We start from the raw sequence: 20546 nt of genomic DNA, 5'->3' as shown, positions 1-20546 counted from the left end.
TAGAATCGGCCTGTTCCTTTAATCATCACCTACCATTTGCTCGAGTACCGTGGCTACCATGGTTACAAACGTTATGAACATGTCGTATTTAAGGTACAAAGTTCGTGTTTGAGGTCATCCTTAGTGGTGAAATTTTCGAAAATTACTATGCCAGTTACCTTCGCGGGAGTGTACTCAACAACTTCCCAAAGTTTCATGGCGATCGAATGAACGGTGTACTAGTGCATAAAGGACAGACAGGCAGATATTCATTTTTATATATCTCCTATAAGTAGATGTTATATTATGTATTAAGGGGCTTGGTATAGGCAATAGTATTTACCTACCTACTATAAATTTTAAAATTGTTTGGCAATCGTCATGTTAGGTTCTCTTTTTGTAATTGTTGCATTTAATCAGGAACTTGAACTGTGAATTCTGAATAATTTATATATTTATAGTGCCTTTTACATAATTAACATAGGGTGTTCCAGAAAGCAGCCACATTTTGAAAATTCTATAACTTTTTTAATATTAGTCCAAAAAAAAAAAAAATTACACTTACTATTGTGTTCAGGAGGTCCTGAGGTTTGTGTGTGGAACATATCATCGGGTATATATGACCGCCCCTGTTTGCCTTACAGGCCATCAATTCAACGTCCATGAAATTTCGGATGACGCGTTCGCAGATTTCGACGTTTAGGTCAACCTTCACTCGCCTGATTTCCGTGGCCACCACGGTGTTGTGACCTGCCCCCCTGTGACTTTTTCTTGACTTGACGTACTCCCATAAGAAAAAGTTGCAGGGGGTACAGACCGTGGTGGCCACGGAAATCAGGCGAGTGAAGGTTGACCTAAACGTCGAAATCTGCGAACGCGTCATCCGAAATTTTATGGACGTTGAATTGATGGCCTGTAGGGCGAGCACAGGCGGTCATATGCCCGATGTTATGTTTCACACATAAACCTCAGAACCTCCTGAACACAATGGTAAGTGTAATTTTTTTTTTGGACAAATATTAAAAAAGTTATAGAATTTTCAAAATGTGGCTGCTTTCTGGAACACTCTATATATTGGCTCCTCTTGAGTTTTGTGTAGCCAACATGTCGCGTAAATCGTTGTCTTATCCCACAACCTTTTCTCTACTTTTATTTGAAATTAATTATTATAAAAAAATAAATGTGGTCAGTCTGATTACATACTACGAAATCGAACGAAAATCGGTTGTAATTTGACTTATGTGTTTATACATACACTGACCACCTAGGAACTATTTTAATTCAAATAAATCTTAAAAAATGTATATTTTTATTTAAAAAAAAAACCAAATAAAATTTCAAATACATTTTTTTAAACGCATTTTAATACGATAATTTATAATTAAAACGGCAAATAAAAATTGTTTTGATGCGTTAAATAAAAATATACTTTAAATAACTCATTATTTTCAAAAAAAATTGATTTGTTAAAAAAAAAACATTTAAAGTACAATCGGACGAGTAAGACGAAAATCTTTTAAAAACAGTCTGAAAAAGTTCTAAAATTTTTCCAAAATTTTTAATTAAAATAATTATTTTTCTGACAGATATTTAAAAGTTCTTGGAAATGAAACTTCTATAAAACAGTTATTTATAAGTTTTTCGTAGAAAAATTTCCATTCAACTTTTTAAATAAAAGTTCTTTAATAACAACTAAACAGAAACTCTTATCATAAATTTTAGTTATTTTAAATGCAAAGGAATTTTTATTAAAAATTAAAGTTATATCGGCTATTAAACATTTTGAAAAAATGCAAAAACTCTTTTTTTGCATTAGAAACATTTAATATTATTATTTTGTTCTTTTTTTAGCCACTTACAGCTGATGGACTTTCATAAAGAGTAAAAATCTTGGTGAAACCAAAATTAAAAGCGTTTCAATGAATAAAATATCGAAAGCATTAAGCATATGTTTTTATTATCTTATACTTATATTTATACTTTAAACAACATTGACTTAATCCTTTTTTTTAGGGTTAGAATGAGTGTGTAATTTGAAATGAAATTTTTTGTTGTGTTTTGTGGCTAATTGGTTTATTTATTCTATTTTAAAGTCATTTTGAAGTGAGCAGTTTCAGTTTGATTCATACCACGGGGCGGAAGTGATATCCGTAGTGATAGGTTGGAAAGCTTGTAAGGTACGAAGTTGGGATGGTTTTGCACATCCCCAAATTTGGATTGCATATGCCCTAATAGGCCTTAATAGGGATTTATATGTGATGATTTTAGTATGGAAAGGTAATTTTGATTTGAGGACTAAACGTAGTAAATGGAGTCTGCTGTTGAGAATTTTCCTTTTAGATTTAATGTGAGAGCCCCAAGTTAATCGTTTGTCGAGTGTGACAGCAATATATTTGACTTCCGAGGATATTGGGATAAGTATTCCTTGGAATTGGGGAGGGGGTGGAACAGATTTTTTTAGTGTGAAGGGAACGTACACAGATTTTTCTGGATTAATTTTAATTCTCCAATTAGTTGACCAGAAATCAATTAGATTTAAGTGCGTTTGAAGGAAATTGGAAGTAACTTCAGTATCATTTCCTGGGGAGAGTATTGCAGTGTTATCTGCATAAGTGGCCATAATAGTATTTAGTGTGTTTTGGAATTGTCAGCCTTTAAAACATTAAATAGATCAGAGGAGAGGTCACTGCCCTGGGGCATTCCTGCTTCAATTTGGTGGTATGATGAAAAGGAATTACCATATCTGATTCTATAACTCCTATATTCTAAATAAGAACGAATTATTAAGTAATACAGGGCAGGTAGAAAAATCCTTTTTATACAAATATACTTGTTCGTCTTGCTCTACTTAAATGCTTTGCCACCAAAAAATCATTTTGGTACAAATTGTGACTTATTCCTTTTCTCGAATAAGCGATTCGCATATTAGGTAAGTAATTACAATGTTGTAGAAGAGAGACGGAGATTGTTTGATAGTTAAATTGATAAGACTAAAATAAACGTTCAAACTAGTTCTATCTCTTTGGCACATATTATGTATCTATCTTTGTAGCATAATGTAGCTTTCGTGTGCAGTCCATTTCATAAAAGGTCCACGATTCAAACTAGTGTAGTTTTAGTTAGTAGTGGGCGGGTAACACATTGACGTTTGTTGTTTTGTCGGCAAACTTTTTTCATTCAAAAACCAGGGTGTCCCAGCCGGCAATGATGTGTTATTCACATTGTGATGACAACGGAATGTGTGTATATGTGTGTGTGTCGAGGGTCGTCGAGGAGGTGTCATCTTATTATAAGCTATTTATCGCGGATCAACGCCTTTTTCACACACAACACAATATGTTTACAGGTTTACATCTTGAAAAATTATTGTAACAAAAACCTCGTACGCGAACATAATATTATATATATTTTTGTATATGTATAATAATAATATAACAACAACATTTTTGCGCCCCTTCGTCTGTTATGTACACGGTGACGGTGGCGCCGTCGCGTCGCCAAAACGGTACAAACGGATTTTTCTCTCTTATTCGCCCGCTGAGATCTTCTCAACGCGCACAATGTAGTATCACGTCGGCGGCATTCACCAATCGGCACCTCCAACGATGCATTTTTAAAAAATACATTTATAGATTTTTATTTGTATTATTATTATCACAACCCGCCATCGATATTTTGCCATTATGTTACTGACAACAAACTTCCGGCGTGGTAGCTCTTATTCGTCGCCTTCGACTGCCGTAAAATGTATGCAAGAATGGACATAAGACACATACATTTTATGAGGTCGATTGAGATAACGTCCTGCTCGACCTAGAAGGAAAAGGCTAGGGAAATTCCACTTCTGAACTCTTTCAGTAGTTTTTAATTTTTACCGATATTCCGTGGGAGCTTTTAGAGTTTTTTTTAACGTTCTGAACTTTCCCAGCCCCCCTCTAAGTTGCGCCGGCGAACCTAGTGACAGAATTTATATATTTAGACCCCATCAGTCATGGAAACATAGAGGTAAACATCTTACTTATTTCTTTTGTCAACTATAGCCTATAGTCCATGTAGGGCTTATACTGCTTCCATCATGCTATTCCATTCATCTCTTGCCTTCCAGTCTCGTACCACTTTGCCTCGAGTGATCTCTGAGCATTTTCCCGTTTATTTTCCCAACCATTATATAAATATAAATACATTTGGTATAATAGTCACTTTTCAAATATCAGAGGGGTAACTTAAATACATTTTGTTTGCAATAATCAATAAATAACTTACTTTAAAAATTATATTTGTCGGAACATTTAACACGGACATTATACTATGGAAGTTTTTTTTGATATACTTCACTCCAATTACATCTTAGTACGAGTTAGTTGGTAATTCGCATTAACTGGAAAATCGAATTATTGAATTAAATATTCAATTCGCACTAAATTCAAGCACATAAAAAGGGTTTCTATGAGATAATTTTAATGTAACAATTCCAGATCAACTCGTTATTTAATTATTTTTTTTTTATATTCAATATTATAATTGGTTAATTTAATTCCGGGATTAAAAAAAAACACGGAAACTGAGATCTAATGCGCGTTAATTAAATTCGTATTAACGGCTAAGCCAACTTAACTCATTTGCGTTTATTAATTCAACAAAGATAAACTATCATGTATGTATATTTACGTATGCATTTTTAGACGTTAATTTTAACTAATATCATTATATTTTAATTAATATTATAATTTTTATTAGCCACTAAGTATGTGTACAACTGTTGTTAGTTAAGTATGTGCTAATATTATCCATATATATTATATTTTTATTTTTATGGCTTACGGTTAGGACTTAATTTAGGGCTAATTTAACTTAAAGCTTGTTATATTACAGGGGTGGCCACAACGAGGCTCGCGAGCCGCATGCGGCTCTTGAAACCAAGGTTAGAGTAAAATTAATAAATTTTCATTTCTTCATTTTATAAACATATCTTAATAATGTGGCTAGCTTTGAATTAGCTTTATAAATTTGCGGCTCCCAAAATTAAGGTTAGTGGCCACCCCTGTTATATTAGATAATGCCAATTTGTATTTAAAACGTTATGCGTTCATTATTTACCAGCTTCAGTTATATCAACTATATAACTACGGCTGTATCAACCCATTCAACAATATTTCACGCATAATTCATTCATAGCGAGTTCAATGCTTTGTTGTCGGCTTAATCACTTTTTAGTTAAATCCAACAACAATACACTATTATATCAGGGTGATATCATCAGCACGACCGCTTAGTAATCTTTATCGTCCGCAAAAACAATTTTACAAATTATACGTAGGTTATTCCTTCTTAATCAATAGCAAGTTATCTTAGGTTAGGTTAGGTATTATTATCATTTCTGAAGATAGATAATTTTAAATATGATAGACAAATTTCGTTACAGAGCGTTCTAATCAATATGAAATAACCTGAGTTATTAAAAAGATCACTCCAAATGGATCATCTGATATCATGTGTTAATTTTGATAAGGTTGTTTAAGCATGTCGAGAACCGTAATTTTTAAATTGTGTACTTAAATTCTTTTCGCGACATTATTATTATATGATTCATGTTGTGTTAACTTCGATTGGCGGTGTGTTTCAGACAGTAATTGTTAGTGAAATTATGCCCAATCGCGATGTCTAATCAACGGCGTTTAGACTATTATAATATATCATTGACATAAGTCATTGCATGATCATTGCAAGATCATTGCATGTAACAAAACGGTGTCATTACATTACATATATCTACTTTTTATCGATAAGATGTTGTATAGTGATAACCGTTGATAAAACAATATTGATAATTATTAATTTTTCGACTATTCAGTTTTTGGTTTTCTTATTCTTCGAGTAATAGTAACTTTTAAAAAAGTTCGAATGCAATTTCATTTTGATTAGGTATACTAATGGTAATCAAGTATTACTTGTTTTCCTAGTAAAGGTAGAAGTGTTTTTCTTTGGTTAAACATGTTTTTTTCTAAATTTTTGCAACTTTTTAAAAGTTTACACATGTTTACAGAAGTATGAAATATAAGAACACATGTACATAAAATAATGCTTAAATTGTTATTATTTTAAATGTAATCAATAAATAAAATTGATTCAAAATTAGCCACACAATATATTGTATAGTAAGATATTATCTTAAACATGTCAATATAATTTATCGTTACAAGCAATTCTTCTAACGCTGCATTAAAATATTGAATGTTTTATGCTTACATTATCACCTTTAAAATTTGTTCAAATTTGAGTTATAGCTTAAATGCGTTTTTTTCTTCAAAATTGACCCACTTTAACGGGTCATTCGCAAATCATATTATAAACATTGTTTTGACTGTAAATGAAAAATAAAAAAAATCAACATATCAATTAAAAATTACCACTTTGTTTATTAAAAAGTATTAATAACAATAATAGAGTTTTAATATCATCTAGGAATTTCTGAACAATAATCATAAATTAACTTTTTTCTTTTTTAAAATTAATTAATAGCAGACAATTATAACAATAGAATGTGCGTTTCTATCGACACAACATAAATAATAATAATAATAATAATAATATAAAAACTAATATGTACAATACATATTCTTAAACAACAATAATAATAATGTACAATGTACGATACGTACGCATAATATTTCATCAACCCGCGACGTTCGCGGGATGTACCGTATATATTAATTATATATATAAAGTTACAAATTGACTGGAATGGGAATTCGTGGGAGAAAAGAGGATTTTCGGGAGAGAGGGGCTTGTCAATTTACATGACCGTAGTGTGGGGCCTGCGCCGCCGTCTTCTGTGCTTGGTACCACGGGTGCTATGCCTTAGGCACGGCTCAGGTCTTGTCGAACCCAGTGTTGGTTTCTCGGTTGTGGTAAGATAGGAAGACGACCTACGTCGCTGGCGGTGTTCAATTTTCACGGGCGACAACGTCTCCTTGATTTTATTGCTGATATCTTCCCATTCTTTTAGGAGCTTGTAGTATTTGATCAACACACCCCAGTCTTGGATCTGCATGCTCGTGAGATCAGGATGGTGGTTCCATTTCGAACCGCTGAAGGTCACTTCCGGGGGGTTTTTCAAGACGATCCGATGGCGCCACGGCCTGATATTCACTAGAGCGGCCTCCACCTCGCATAATACCTGCACAACATAAAAACAAAAATTAAATGTGGCCAAGCATAAGCGCTAAGTTTAACGTTCACACACATTGTAATGATTATCGTTTGTGTCTACTCCAGATGTTTTGGTTATGAGTCTGGCCAATAAAATTATAGTTTGGCTTTCAAGGTTAGGTTAATACTTAGTTGATATTTGTAACAACACGGATCAATCGGCTTGGCAATACTGACGAAAGAGCAGAATGTATACACTGCCAGTATTCAATCGAAAACTCGATATAGTAAACCGCCCGCTTCCCAGTTGCCGGTTGTATCATAATAATAAATTATATACACAACACATATAATTAATCTGTACTATTTTAGTCAACTGCCTTGTTCAGTGGGATTTTAGCGTATGAAACAATGTGGTCAGACAGCTTCGGACATTATGTAGGTACGTGTAATATTTTCGGCATTAGTCACTGTTTGGTGTTATAAAAATATTTTTTTTAACTCATTTTTACTGCCGGCAGGCTACTAATGTTTAACGGATCGGAATACAATTAATTTAGTTTTGTTAGCTTGGACAAAAAGTACAATGAATCTTTTATTATTTAGTTCATATATAGCTTTTAAATTAAGTAAACACTTGTTGATTTCAAAAACATATATATATATATATATATTACCTATTACACACAACCTACTCTTATTATCATTTTTTTTTTTTTGGAAGGCATTATAAATTATAAATTACATATTAAAAACATTGTTTCGCTCTCCTAGGTCAATTTTGAAGTAACTTTTTTCTTTATGTTTCGATACTTGTACTATGTGCCAACAAACGTCACTATTCGACCAGGTTGAGCGCAGTAATAAAGTAAACAAGAGTTTGTATTTTATTATGAGTACACGTTTAAATGTTTTGTGTATATTTTTTTTGTCTGTGATGTGAATATAATATTAAAGTTTTCATTGATTTCATAATAATTTAGAATAGTTTCAGGTATAGGATAAGTGATTATGACAGTATCCAGAATGAACTTTTTAAAAGAGATACAGGTTTAACTGATGATTTGTAAAAAATCTATATTTGGATACATAGATTTTAGGGGTGACTAACTCCGACGCCCCCCTTCACCGACTTCGCCAAATTCTTTTATTATTAAACTTTATCTGCACGGTGTAAGATTTACTTTGGTTTTCAATACAATCTTTATAGATGTTTATACTTTCGAGGGACGTATTTTGTAGTCGATTATTAGATTGGATTGGAGCTTAGAAGTCCGGATCACAAATTATGAATGCGATGGAAAACCGCACGTTATACAGATGTCGCTGGCAATATGTACAGAAGGGGAAGGGGAGAACATCAGCGAGAGTAACACACGCTGGGACGGATATTCGATCAACTACAAAGGTCGGTAAAATTTGTTGTCGCTTCAACGGCGGTCGCTCGGCTGTTTCAACTGGGAAAAATAATAGTATAATAATAATAATTTATGATTGTCTCTTCATCCGTGTCGTCGGGGCAAAGAAAAAAAAAACATGTTGTACACGTACGGACGTATTTCGGTGCTTTTATACAATAATTTTTCTACTTGAATAAGATAAAAACTGCCCAGCTATGTACATTGATTGGTTACTAGCGGCATCCCGCCGGGCCTCGTCAATGGAGACCGCACAAACATTCACGCCTTTATTATTATAGTGATTTATTCCGGGACGTTTGTGCGAAACATCTGCTTTTTTCCGTTCTTTATACGCATTTCAGTACCTACAGTATAGCGGCTTGCACGCAAACACACACGCACAAAGTCGTCCAACACCTCAAAGCATGTGGCGCCTGCCGTAGGGGTGGTGGCGCAGAGAGGACCACTATCGGCCTGTACTAAGTACATAATAAAATATACCGGGGCACGCATCGATCCTGACCGTGATTTGTGAGACTTTTAATTAAACCGCTCGATAAACGTGCCGTATCCAGATGGATCAGCTGATATTATTATGTTATTATAGGTCGGCATGAGGAGTATAGTAGGTATATAATAATAACATTAGCAGCCGGGTCTCCCACCGTACAAAATAGGTACGTTGTAATATAATAATAACGATGATAATAATATACGGTTGTTAGACACGGTCGTAGTGTGTGGGTGTCGACCGTGTAATGTGTACGGTCATTCGTAGACGATTAAGTGACTGAGGTCGCGTGCGCTACCGGGCTGGGCGGTATATGGACCGTTTAATTCGACGTGAAATCGGTTTTCCACGTGACGTCGGGTTGTTTGATTATTTTATAATATGCTGTTGTTGTTTGGTTGTATACTCACTAGCTACCGTATTGGTGAAAGATATTTTGCACTGCGGTATAGATGTGTTGAATTAAAGGCATAACAGGGTTGTTGCAAGACGCCGTTTACAGAAAAAAAAAATCGTAAAAGAAAACTGAATATTGTAAAAATGAGAAATCCGAGACGGCTTTTAAGCTAAGCTGGCGAGAACTTAACGTCTTAATATTGAACTATATTTTCGGCGACAATGCGCTGCGTACACTGACTACACAATACAGTCTTAGCTGTTCATGATAATTACATAGTACGTTTATCGAATTTCGGTTCCGTTTTTCATTCGGGTGCTGCAATATATGTTTTTACTATCTACTGTAGTAAAAAAAAAAAACCTTATCGGTTTAATCTGTTCGTTTAGTATTCGTATATTTAATGACCGAGAGTATAATTTTTATGACCATTTATTACAATACTATAATTTATAATTGTACGTTATACAGAACATGACCAAAATATTACCGAACTTAAACACGGCTTTCGTCGACGCTAAAAGCTGAGTAGTTATAAAATGTAGTTTATTTTTATATATGCGCTTACCAAGCATTTGGCGCAATAGAAATGTAGATATATATTATGCATAATATAATACACGGGTTTAGTGTATGACGGAATGCGAGACGCTTAATATTCTGTGTAAAGTTGAGAAAATATTAATTTAATTAGGTAAGTATTTTTTTTTTTTTTAAGTATGTGTATTATATTTCTGGATGATCTTTATCGATAAAAAAAACCGTAGTGTTTGAGTATTTTAGGAACTTGTCACTTAGTTTCACAATTCTCACAAAATTGTAAAAGAAAGAAAGTACAGAATATATATATATTTTTTTTTTGAACTTTGCTCTCCAATAGTTTACAAAAATTAGTCTGACCTAGTTCATATTCTTGAAAAGAAATCGCTATACATAAAAACTCAAAAGCTTAGGGGCTCTTAATTACGTTTGTCACGTGGGCTTTTCTCTTTATTTCTTAGATTTTCCCCACGTGAAGCTTTTACTGTAGCGACCCTGCGTGAATATCATATAATATCAATTACATAGAAATTCGTACTAGAGATTGACATTAATTATCGACCACCTCATTTCTTGCGTTTATAACGTAGATTGCTATCTTAAATATGACTACCCAAAAAAATGTATTTATTTTTACAAATATAACATTTTTTATACTTGTACTGTTATCAAAACAATTTGCAAATAAAGCCATATATTTACTTTATATAACATGTTTAATACCTAGTTGAATTTTTTAGTCGATGTACGTTAAAACATTAAATGAGAAATGAAATTAAAAAATACTCTTTTCCCATAGATGGCTGTATCGTTATTAACTTTTATGGTTTAATAGAGTTTCATAAAAACGAGTATAGGTAAATGAATAAATTAAAAACCATATTTATTACCAAATGAGGAATATTATACTACCTATTTACAATTACAATGATATCAGTGGCTATAGTAGGGGTCTTACCATAATAATAATATAATGTATGTGTATTGTACATATTTGTGTGTGTGTGTTTGTTTATTATGGTAGATGCGTAAGTATTCGACACTCGCTGCCCGCTGGCGTCACCAGTGATACGGAGATGAGCTAATCGAGAATCTATACATGGCCGTTGTGTTCACACCTAACACCTTCGGCCTAGCATAATATGAAACCGTAAGCGTGATTGACAAGTCCAAGGGACATAATAATAGCAAAAATAATTTTTCGAGGACCGTCGTTTGTGCATATATGGACCGATTCCTTTCATCAGACAACATCATTAAAACTGACAAGATGCGCGTTAAATCGGATGTATACAAATCGCGGACCTCGTATTATAGACCTTAACGGCCTTATTTTCTCCATCCCCTTCTGTACCTGAGATACGTTCTCGCGGGGACGCGTCACCGAACCCGTCCGGCGCACACAATCGGCCGGTCGGATCTCTTTGGACTTGACCGCCAAGGACTCCCGGTCGTCTTGCAAACAGTAACACAACAGCTCATAATGTATAAATATATATACACAAGTCCTGGACGTGCGAGATGATCTTCTCATCTTGTCTATTGTGCTGCTTTGTACGTATACATGGACACTCGCACTATCTCTTTTACACACACACCACACTAATCAAACATTTTCGTTTTCTTTTTCCCGTTTTTTTTTTTTTGTAAACTGCCCGAACGGTCTCTTACCTGATAAATCGAACAAACGGAAGCCTCTCTCTCTCACTCGCTCTCTATCTCTCTATCTTATCGGCCGACCAACAATATCATTGTGCCAGAACACGTGTTCGACCGGGAGTCGACGTTGTCACAACGGGTGGTTACAAGAACACATATTACATATATGTATATATTTATATTATATAAAGGTGTGTGAGTGTGTGTGTGTGTACCTATATAATATATATATTATATTATGTACGCGCGCCCCCAATAATATTATTCTTTGATGAAAACGCGGTCCGTCCGGCCTGCAGTCATCGCCAGCGCAAGGGGTGGCGGTGGCGGCGATCGCCACACCACCGCCGTCACTACCACCACCGGGTGCAACGTAGGAGGTCCTCTAGCAAGAGAGCTGGTTGTCGTCCGGGTTAGAGTATAATATGTATAATAATAATAATAATATAACATATATTATATTATATATCTTATTATTTAATGTTCGTACATAAGTATATAATATAATGTGCACCTTGATTTTGCGTTGCGTGCCCCGAGGTCTTTGACGACTTTATTGTATGCGGACGCGACCATCCGTTTACGACAACAGCGACGGAATTTCAAATCACCAAAAAGACTATAATATGTACATATACGTATAAATATCTGTTCGCCCAATGTGTGTTTAGTACTTATTGTTCGCCAAAAGCCACCCTCGCTTTACGGTCGTCCCACCAATATGTTATCCGTACTATATTGGCCGGCGACTCTTTGACAGTTTTTGTGTGTCAATACTAAATACTAAATGTAACAGATGTAAGGACGTATCGTTAAACTAAGTAAGAGGTAAAAAAAAAACTAAACTACCCCCCCCCCCTTATAATGTCATTAATGTCTGAGAAAAAGAAAGTTTACGGCGCAGCACAATATAATATTATAAAGTAGGTATTTTTGTTAACAAAAAAAAAAATTGCATGTTGGTTTAATGCAAAACAAATCATCTGTTATAACACCGAACTTCGTAAATAGTCGAATGTTACTGACCTTACCCATTCCAAAATCGCATGGTAAAAATACTATATAGCTTATTATGCAATATAATATGTACCCTACGTACGTTTTTATTACAATCGTTTTACATTTAGATGAAAATATGTTATCAATCAAATATCATTATTAAGTAGTATTTAGCATTGTAAATGTTAACTCACGGCGATCAGGTCTTTGCACAAATCGTCTATTACTAGTCTTCTCGCTGTATAGTTAAACGAGACGTGGGTTTCGCTGAATTGTCGCATTTGGTTTAACGTTACAGAGTAGTTGTGTAACGAATCCCTCAACTCGGATAGCATAATAAACACCTAAAAAAAAAAAAAAAAAATAATAAAAAATAACCGTCGGTATAACGTGTTGTATACATACATAGGTAATAATAATTTATTGACTTTGCCTACAACAACAATTAAAGAATTTGAAACTCATCAACTTCTTTGGGTCAGTGGGCCGGCGTGGACAAATATTTTGTTGACATTTGGTCGTTACGAAAATGATAATTATAACAGTTAACTTTTTTTTCTTTTTTGTACATAATAATTAATCAAAAATAATAAATGTTACACGCGCGAACGATATAATATATACTCACAAAAATAACATAATACACATATTGTCCACTCTGACAACCGTTTTGATGATCGTCAAACTGACCCGATGAAACATATTAATGACGTGTTTAATAATCGTATTATACACGTCTAAACTGATGTTATAAGATTATGTTATGTATATGAATGTTTCGTGGGTCGTTCGATAACAAATAACAACAATATCATATTATGTTAATACACAATACACACATAAGTAGACTTATTGTGACTTGAGGGCACTTAAAACTCGGAACGCGGTATATTAATTCATTCATGTATTTTTTAATCATATAATAATATATTTATCTAGATAATAGTGTTGTGTATATTATTTGATTAAACACAATATTATCGAAAATGGTTAATTGTTTTAAATGGCTGGTAAACATTTTATATAAGATAAAGAGTAACGTACAAAACTAATATTTCAATACAGTCAAATGTGTTCTCCGTCGTCACTATAATATTATTACACACGGCCTTGCCTTGCCTGTAATTATTGTCTACCGGAACAACTTGTGTTTACAATAATATAATTAGCAACCTATTTATTGATTTTTTTTTTCACTCTTGTATATTTTGTGACCGACGATCGGTTAAGCCTAGACAAACGAGCATAACTTTGCATATAGAGTAAATACATATTGTTGTTTTACCTTGCTGTTCATGTCAAGATTACTGACGTAACTTCTTTTCCACTCTTTACTTTCGGACGGCAACCAGTCAAAGTCGTAAGCCGACTTCATGTTGGTGTTCTTAGCCTGTAAACACACGATTGCAATTTGTAATTATTTATCATACATAATATCTCTATGTTGCACATTGTGTACACTACGCACACCACGGTAAACTATCCTGGTCAGAGTATTTTCGCATCTCTCTAATCCGAGCCATAAGAATAGAGTAATTTTTTTAAGCAACGTCGTTTGTAATGTTATATATAATATGTTACGGTCCAAGTGGGGTCAATTACACCACTGGCAGGGCTAAGTGTTGTACAAATAGACCCGGCATTATATACATTGGCTAGTACCAAAAGTGCCACGTGGACAAAATACACGGTATTATGTTTGTTTGTTACGATTGATTGATTAAAATTGTAATTTATAATAGTAGTCGGGTACATAATTAATTAGAAACAAATAAAACCATAATTAATTATGAAAATACTTAAGTAAAAAAATTGAAATATCACTAGTTTATTAATTTTTACACGAGTTACCAATACGACATGTTTAGAATTGCTTAAAATACCGACCGCCTTACCTTTGCATCTCTTTGTTTCACATTTTTGGAAACAAACGCAAAGGTCATATCCATGGCCTCCTAATTTTATAATATGAAAAAAGATTATCGACTTTTCTTGCCGATAACTGAATATCGGGTACTTCATAAACAATAACTAACCGTAACATATATAAATATATACATATACATTCAATTAAAATTTGTATGGTGTATATTACTGACGCAAGACTGGCATACTCGCGAATATCAGATAAAACGTATATTAATTGATTAAATTGTATATTTGTATTATTATATTTTAAGTATAATATATGTCTGTATAATCGTTTTAAATAATTCCCATGGAACATCGTCCAAACCAGATTCGAGATAATGATAATTTATATTAGTAAAAAAAAAAAAATTGTAAAACAACATACAACAATATTATATTGTATTAACATAACGGCGGTCCCTTACTAATGTGTCAGCACAAGCCGTTAAATATGGATAACACACGTTGACCTACCCTGACCTCGACAACAATTACAAATATATGTTCACGGATAGATGGGAAATTTAAATTAGATTTTATTATCTTGATAAACAAAATAGTCACGGATGGTCTATTCGCGGTCGTTTGATATACATATTACATACTTATATAATACAATATAATCAAACTAAATAAACGTACTATAGCTGTATATCTATATATTGTATAGGTATTGATTTTAAAATGATATTAGCGCTTAGACGTGAGCTATTACAGCAGACCTTGCGAAAAATATGATTTCCTAATTACCGACTGATGAGATAATGTAATATCATCTGAAAATCTGCTTTGACGCCACAGATTAACATGTTTGTAGTACTCACGTCCGAATAGAGTAGCGCTATATAACTATTGTTGGCCTGGAAGTTCTTTCTTGCCTTTAACAGTTGCGTTCGCACCCTGTCAAAAATGATAAAGTTGTCGTCCTTCTGACCCGGTATCGCCGACGAGGTACTGATGTCGTTGTCAACCTCGTTGTCGAGTATCTAATGGAAAAGTATGACAATGAAAATACATTCACATGACAAATTATTGCCCGCACAAAGTCTATATTAGCTCACCGAAAGTTCACCGCACTGTTTAGACACGCTGGTTAGATAGGAATTCGTTTCTTCTGCGATGACTTGAGTCGCAATACAAATAAGTAGCAATAACGGTGTGATTGTATCAAGTATTCGACCTGTTATACGACTGGCTGAAAAACAAAATAATACAATATAGTATTAACGATATAGGTGGCGTTTGTGTTATTCAATTTAGGTATAGTGTACAAAGAAGAGATGCCCGGAAATATGGCATCCGTCTAACACAACCTCGTGGGAGATTCGTCCGAAGGGGTGGTCTCCCTCGCATCCCCTTAAAAATGGGAATCCCAGTTGATCTATAGTACACCCGGTGTTATAAGGTAGAGGTGAACGTAAAAAAGGTTATCATAAGATTATATACCAGATTATGAGATAAAAACATAATGGTAGTATTTTAATGGTAGCTCTGTTTCCTATACAAAAAAAAAGTGCTTACAGTATAATGCCCTTTGTTACTTTCAATAATAAATATGTGATTCTGTTGTGAAAAAAAATATTCGATCATCAACTCTTTCGCATAATTGTCGGCGATTAATGCTTGTGTGATTATTTAACCGACATCGGTGATAAAAATGGCAGGATGATAGCACTGGGAAAACTTTTGCTAGCCGACCCCGACGATAGGTTGTTGACCGGTGTACAAGTCAGAATGATCGTTTATCTTATAACGCGCAAAGAATTCAATAGGACTTAAGTGTCCAAGGAATTTACACACTATACCTATACCTACACATATACCTATACCTATACACATTATACAAAATGTTGAAAAAATAATATGTATACAACAAACAGAGATTTATCAGTGGCGGTGGTCATTTAAGATGTGTGTTAACGCCCAAAGGGGACAAAAACGCGTACTTATATGAATATATAATATATATTCTAACAACCAAATAATATTTCATTAATAATAAAATTATGTTTGGTCGAATAATTGATGGCAGATTATCTGCGGAGAATTAAGAAAAATACCACACATAAATAAAGTCACATTGATGATCGCCACTGTCTTTTTTTACATGAATATTTTTTTAGATGGTGGTCAATCCAAAATTTGCGTGGAATCGTGACATCTTGACCATAGTATAAGATAATAGAATAGTAGAAGTGAGGGGAGGGGATGAGTAGAGAGGAGAGTGAAGGAAAGAAAGAGGTAAGGAGAGGTATTTATCTAATCTAAAAACAAAGATAATCAGCTGACATTAAGACATATTCGTGATCTAATGTCTTTCCTTCAAGGAAACTTTTGAAAGGTTTTCAAGAATGGAATGGAGATCGAAGATTAGTGTAGATCGCACGTCGACCGTAAAAGGACTTAAAACTGGAAAACCACCAAAGCAAATTTGGGCAGTTGAAAATAATTTTTTTGAGCAATAGAGCAATTTGTCTGTCATACCTAATATGTTATTATATTATTGTATTAATTTAAAATATAAATTATAGTGTTTCATATTAATTATTTGGTGAATAATAATCTAAATAAATAAGATAAATACCTTATCTCCCAAGGACTTTATTTGGCTTTTAATCGATGAAGACTAAATCGATATATATATATATATATATATATATATATAAACATAGTATTAACCTCATCCAACCGACCGGATATACTTCTAAAACCCTATTTTAATTGAATTTTTTTTTGAAATTATAATACTTTGTCCCTTATAAGTGACATATCAACTACAACGAAATTAATTATTCACCAAATATTGTTATTATGATGATTTTTTAACCCATGTTTCAAGATATTGCGGTCAGAATTAGATATATAGTTTTGATGAATCTACGTATTTTCAAATGCAATAAAAAACAATTTCAATCTTTAATTAATAATTTATTACACAAGGACGATGTGTGTTGATAATAGTTTTTGGGATTTGTAAAATTTGAACAAAATGAAAAATTTCCAAAATTTAGACATGCAATCTTTTTATAGTTTTTAAGAATAACGTATTAATTATCCAGTAAATGTGCGTCTATCCATTATAATTATTTACAACAAGCTGAAAACCGGTTTAGGCCAGTCACTTGCAGCTTACACGCATAAACTACAATGATGGAAATCCTGCGCTCAACTCCAAAAACACACTCAATAAATTAAAATCGGTAAAAGTAAACTAAATTTTACGAATTAAGCTCATAATAAAATAAAATCATTTTAAGAGTAACAGGGTATGCATTTTTTATTAGTGCCAATATATTTTTAACATTTAATACTAATTGACGAAGGATGAATATGTTGTGCACATAAAAAACGTTATAGATATTTTTTTCCCCCTAAGCTTCGGCCAACTTTGGTTATTAGCTATTGGTTGATTTGTTGTTGATTGGGACTTGGGTTTGTGTAGATGTGTGGAACACGTGTAAAAGGGGACATGGCATGGGTCATGCGGTCAAAAAACAAATCTTTAATACAGCTACAAGACATTCATACGTCACCGGTACTGAAATCACGCGATACGACGTCACCAGTCACGACAAGAAGGACTTAATGCCAATAATCTGGTCCTATCCGGTCTTTCGTCACACCCCTCTCCCGGTCGCCCCTGTAGTTAAAACAACTGATATTTTTACTTATTAAATAACAATGTTATTCACTTAGATCATGTCAAAATAATTCCAGTTGTATTGAGCAGCCACTAAAACGCCGCGTATTGACTATTGTATTATATAATATACCTAATAATAATATGGTCTATCTATAACGACAAAAGCAATAAAACCGCCTAGTTAGCGTACCTAGGTATAATAAACCTAAACGCATTCTGATCGAGTATAATATATTATATTGGTATGATTAGAGGTATTTTATTATGATTTTTTGGTTGGCTGAACATAGGTTAGGTACTATTGGTTTTATCATTGCCGGACGCTTAAAAATATAAAAATTATAAAAATAGTACTTTTTTAAATTAAATTAACGCCGAAAGTCGCGTTACCATATTATACTATAACCACATAGGACACAGGTTCTCTGTAGCAGTAATATTATTGGATTACAGTGGCCAAAACGCAAGGGTTGAAGCATTTAACCGTGACATCATGTCACGCTAGGTATACGAACAAACGCCGCACGACGGGTTCAATGGTGACGTTGAAAAAACTCGGTTAGGTACAACGCCCCAGGGTGTTTTCGACCTCGGACCGTATGAAATTGGTTATAGGCATAACTCGTTTTCGGTAGCTTAGCACTGATTACCATTATAAAAAGAAAAACTGACGTCATCGTGCAGACATACGAATTATTTAAATATACAATATTCATTAATCATTATCATCATACGTCGGCTGGCAGTCGTGCAAAGCTACCCAAACACATATGAGAAACTAACATTAATCCCCCCCCCCAAAAAAAAACGCACTAGAAAAAGAATAGTTGTATCGAAAAAACTGATAAACTCACCGGGTTATTAAAACCAAAATGTGCAACCCGTCAAGTACATCTAGAGGCCGGGTGACCTCTCGTGTAAACGTATAATAGTCGCCAGACTCAATCGTGTACTAAGGTTTGATATTTTGACGTTAAATTTTAAAGATATATATACTATAAAGGCCTAATTTAGCATGGTGGAGACCTAGAGTAATAAAGGGCTCAACAATTTTCCAATAAATAGGTATTATGTGACTGGGCGAAATTATATAGCTGGAACTTTAATAAATAATCTGAAAAAAGCCCATCTCCTTGTACTCAATATAATATAACGACTAGTTATAGCGACGAAAAACATATCTCTACTCAAATTAACTGAACATTTATGCCTGCTAAAAGCAAACTCAAATGTTTAGCTCTTGTACAAAATAAAAACGATAATTCTCACTTGTCAAATGTTCTAACTATGAGATTAGCCCACATGTTAGTAAATCAAAAATGGGATTTACTAACAGCAACTCATTGTGGTTGACCTTATTTTGGGCCTCCACATAGCACATACCAAAATCCGGCACTGAGGCAACTCGAAACCGGCAACTTTTAAATAAAAATATTTTTAAATCGGTCACCGAAATCACGTCATTAAGTACACATTACGGTAATTACTACTCGAGAAAAACTAGACTAAAAAACAAATTGGTCAGTCGGGGTGGTCGTGCGAACAAACGGGGCAAAATATGTAGATTGTAAAATTTTATCTTCGACGCGAAACCGAGATGGTATTTTTTTTTGTGCTGTACATACACACACACACACACATTGACACGTGTATTATTGCACCTCGTGTAAGGTAAGTAGTGTTACAAACGTATCACACCGTCAAGAAAAATGGTTTCGATGAAAATGTAAAAAAAAAAAATTGTAAAATACATTATGTGTAAAGAAAATAAAACGTAAAATTGCGCGATTCGTACACTCGTGCTCAGTTTGTTTTACAACCAGCCCGCTTGTAATTATATAATATTATTATATTGATAGAATATTGTCGGTTCCTACCTTTGAACACCATGTCTCCAGCGAAATGTGTAGTGTGAGTCGGTGCATCGACCGAGCTGTCTGCAGCCCATCGTGTCCGGCACTGAAAAACTTATAAGCGTCGCCGCCGCCGCCGTTCCCGTGTACGCGGTCCCCCCTATAGTATGCCAGAGAACGACAACGCGTCGTGTCACGGCCGCTCGTCATAGCGCCACAATGTCTCAATCCTTTTTTTCTTTTAACCCTCTCGGACACACAGATTTCCCCACCTCCGACGATTGGATACTTCTATTAATTATTATTATCATCATCGCCGTAGCCGTTTGTACACGTTTATTTTTACGCTCTACAAGTATAGTAGCATAATGCTAGTGTCAATAACAATAGTAACATTGTCTCGGCGACGTGCCCGAGCTCGCTTAAATAATTAAGGCTCACGCCCACACCCGGGGGTCAACGTTGTAATATCAAAAAAAAAAAAAAAAAGAAATAACAAATAATA

The 20546-nt window shown here is 34.0% G+C and overlaps 1 protein-coding gene across 1 annotated transcript; it reads right to left on the bottom strand.

Annotated features, from left to right (window-relative positions):
- Window positions 1–6439: 6439 nt before the first annotated feature.
- LOC126833353 (uncharacterized) lies at window positions 6440–20199 on the bottom strand. The gene is made up of 6 exons (XM_050564629.1): window positions 20066–20199; window positions 15607–15740; window positions 15370–15531; window positions 13920–14024; window positions 12829–12978; window positions 6440–7156 (listed from the first exon to the last, which is right to left on the bottom strand). Exons 1-6 carry the CDS (start codon window positions 20076–20078, stop codon window positions 6773–6775), a joined length of 948 nt encoding a protein of 315 aa, XP_050420586.1. The 5' UTR covers window positions 20079–20199; the 3' UTR covers window positions 6440–6772.
- Window positions 20200–20546: the final 347 nt, after the last annotated feature.

The sequence above is a fragment of the Adelges cooleyi genome, unplaced genomic scaffold (assembly GCF_023614345.1).
Source record: "Adelges cooleyi isolate 19-005CV unplaced genomic scaffold, UGA_ACOO_1.1 ACOO_flye_CR_arks_rails_tigmint_CR_PRNA_2, whole genome shotgun sequence".
Taxonomy (NCBI): Eukaryota; Metazoa; Arthropoda; class Insecta; order Hemiptera; family Adelgidae; genus Adelges; species Adelges cooleyi.
The sequence above is the reverse complement of the archived record's forward strand: the minus strand, read 5'-3'. Positions and strand labels throughout refer to the sequence as shown.

Coding starts and splice junctions, on each gene's coding strand:
- LOC126833353 (XM_050564629.1), bottom strand. Junction 14,025..15,369: donor TAGCGCTACTCTATTCGGAC/GTGAGTACTACA, acceptor GTGTGTTTACAG/GCTAAGAACACCAACATGAA. Junction 12,979..13,919: donor ATCTTGACATGAACAGCAAG/GTAAAACAACAA, acceptor TTTTTTTTTTAG/GTGTTTATTATGCTATCCGA.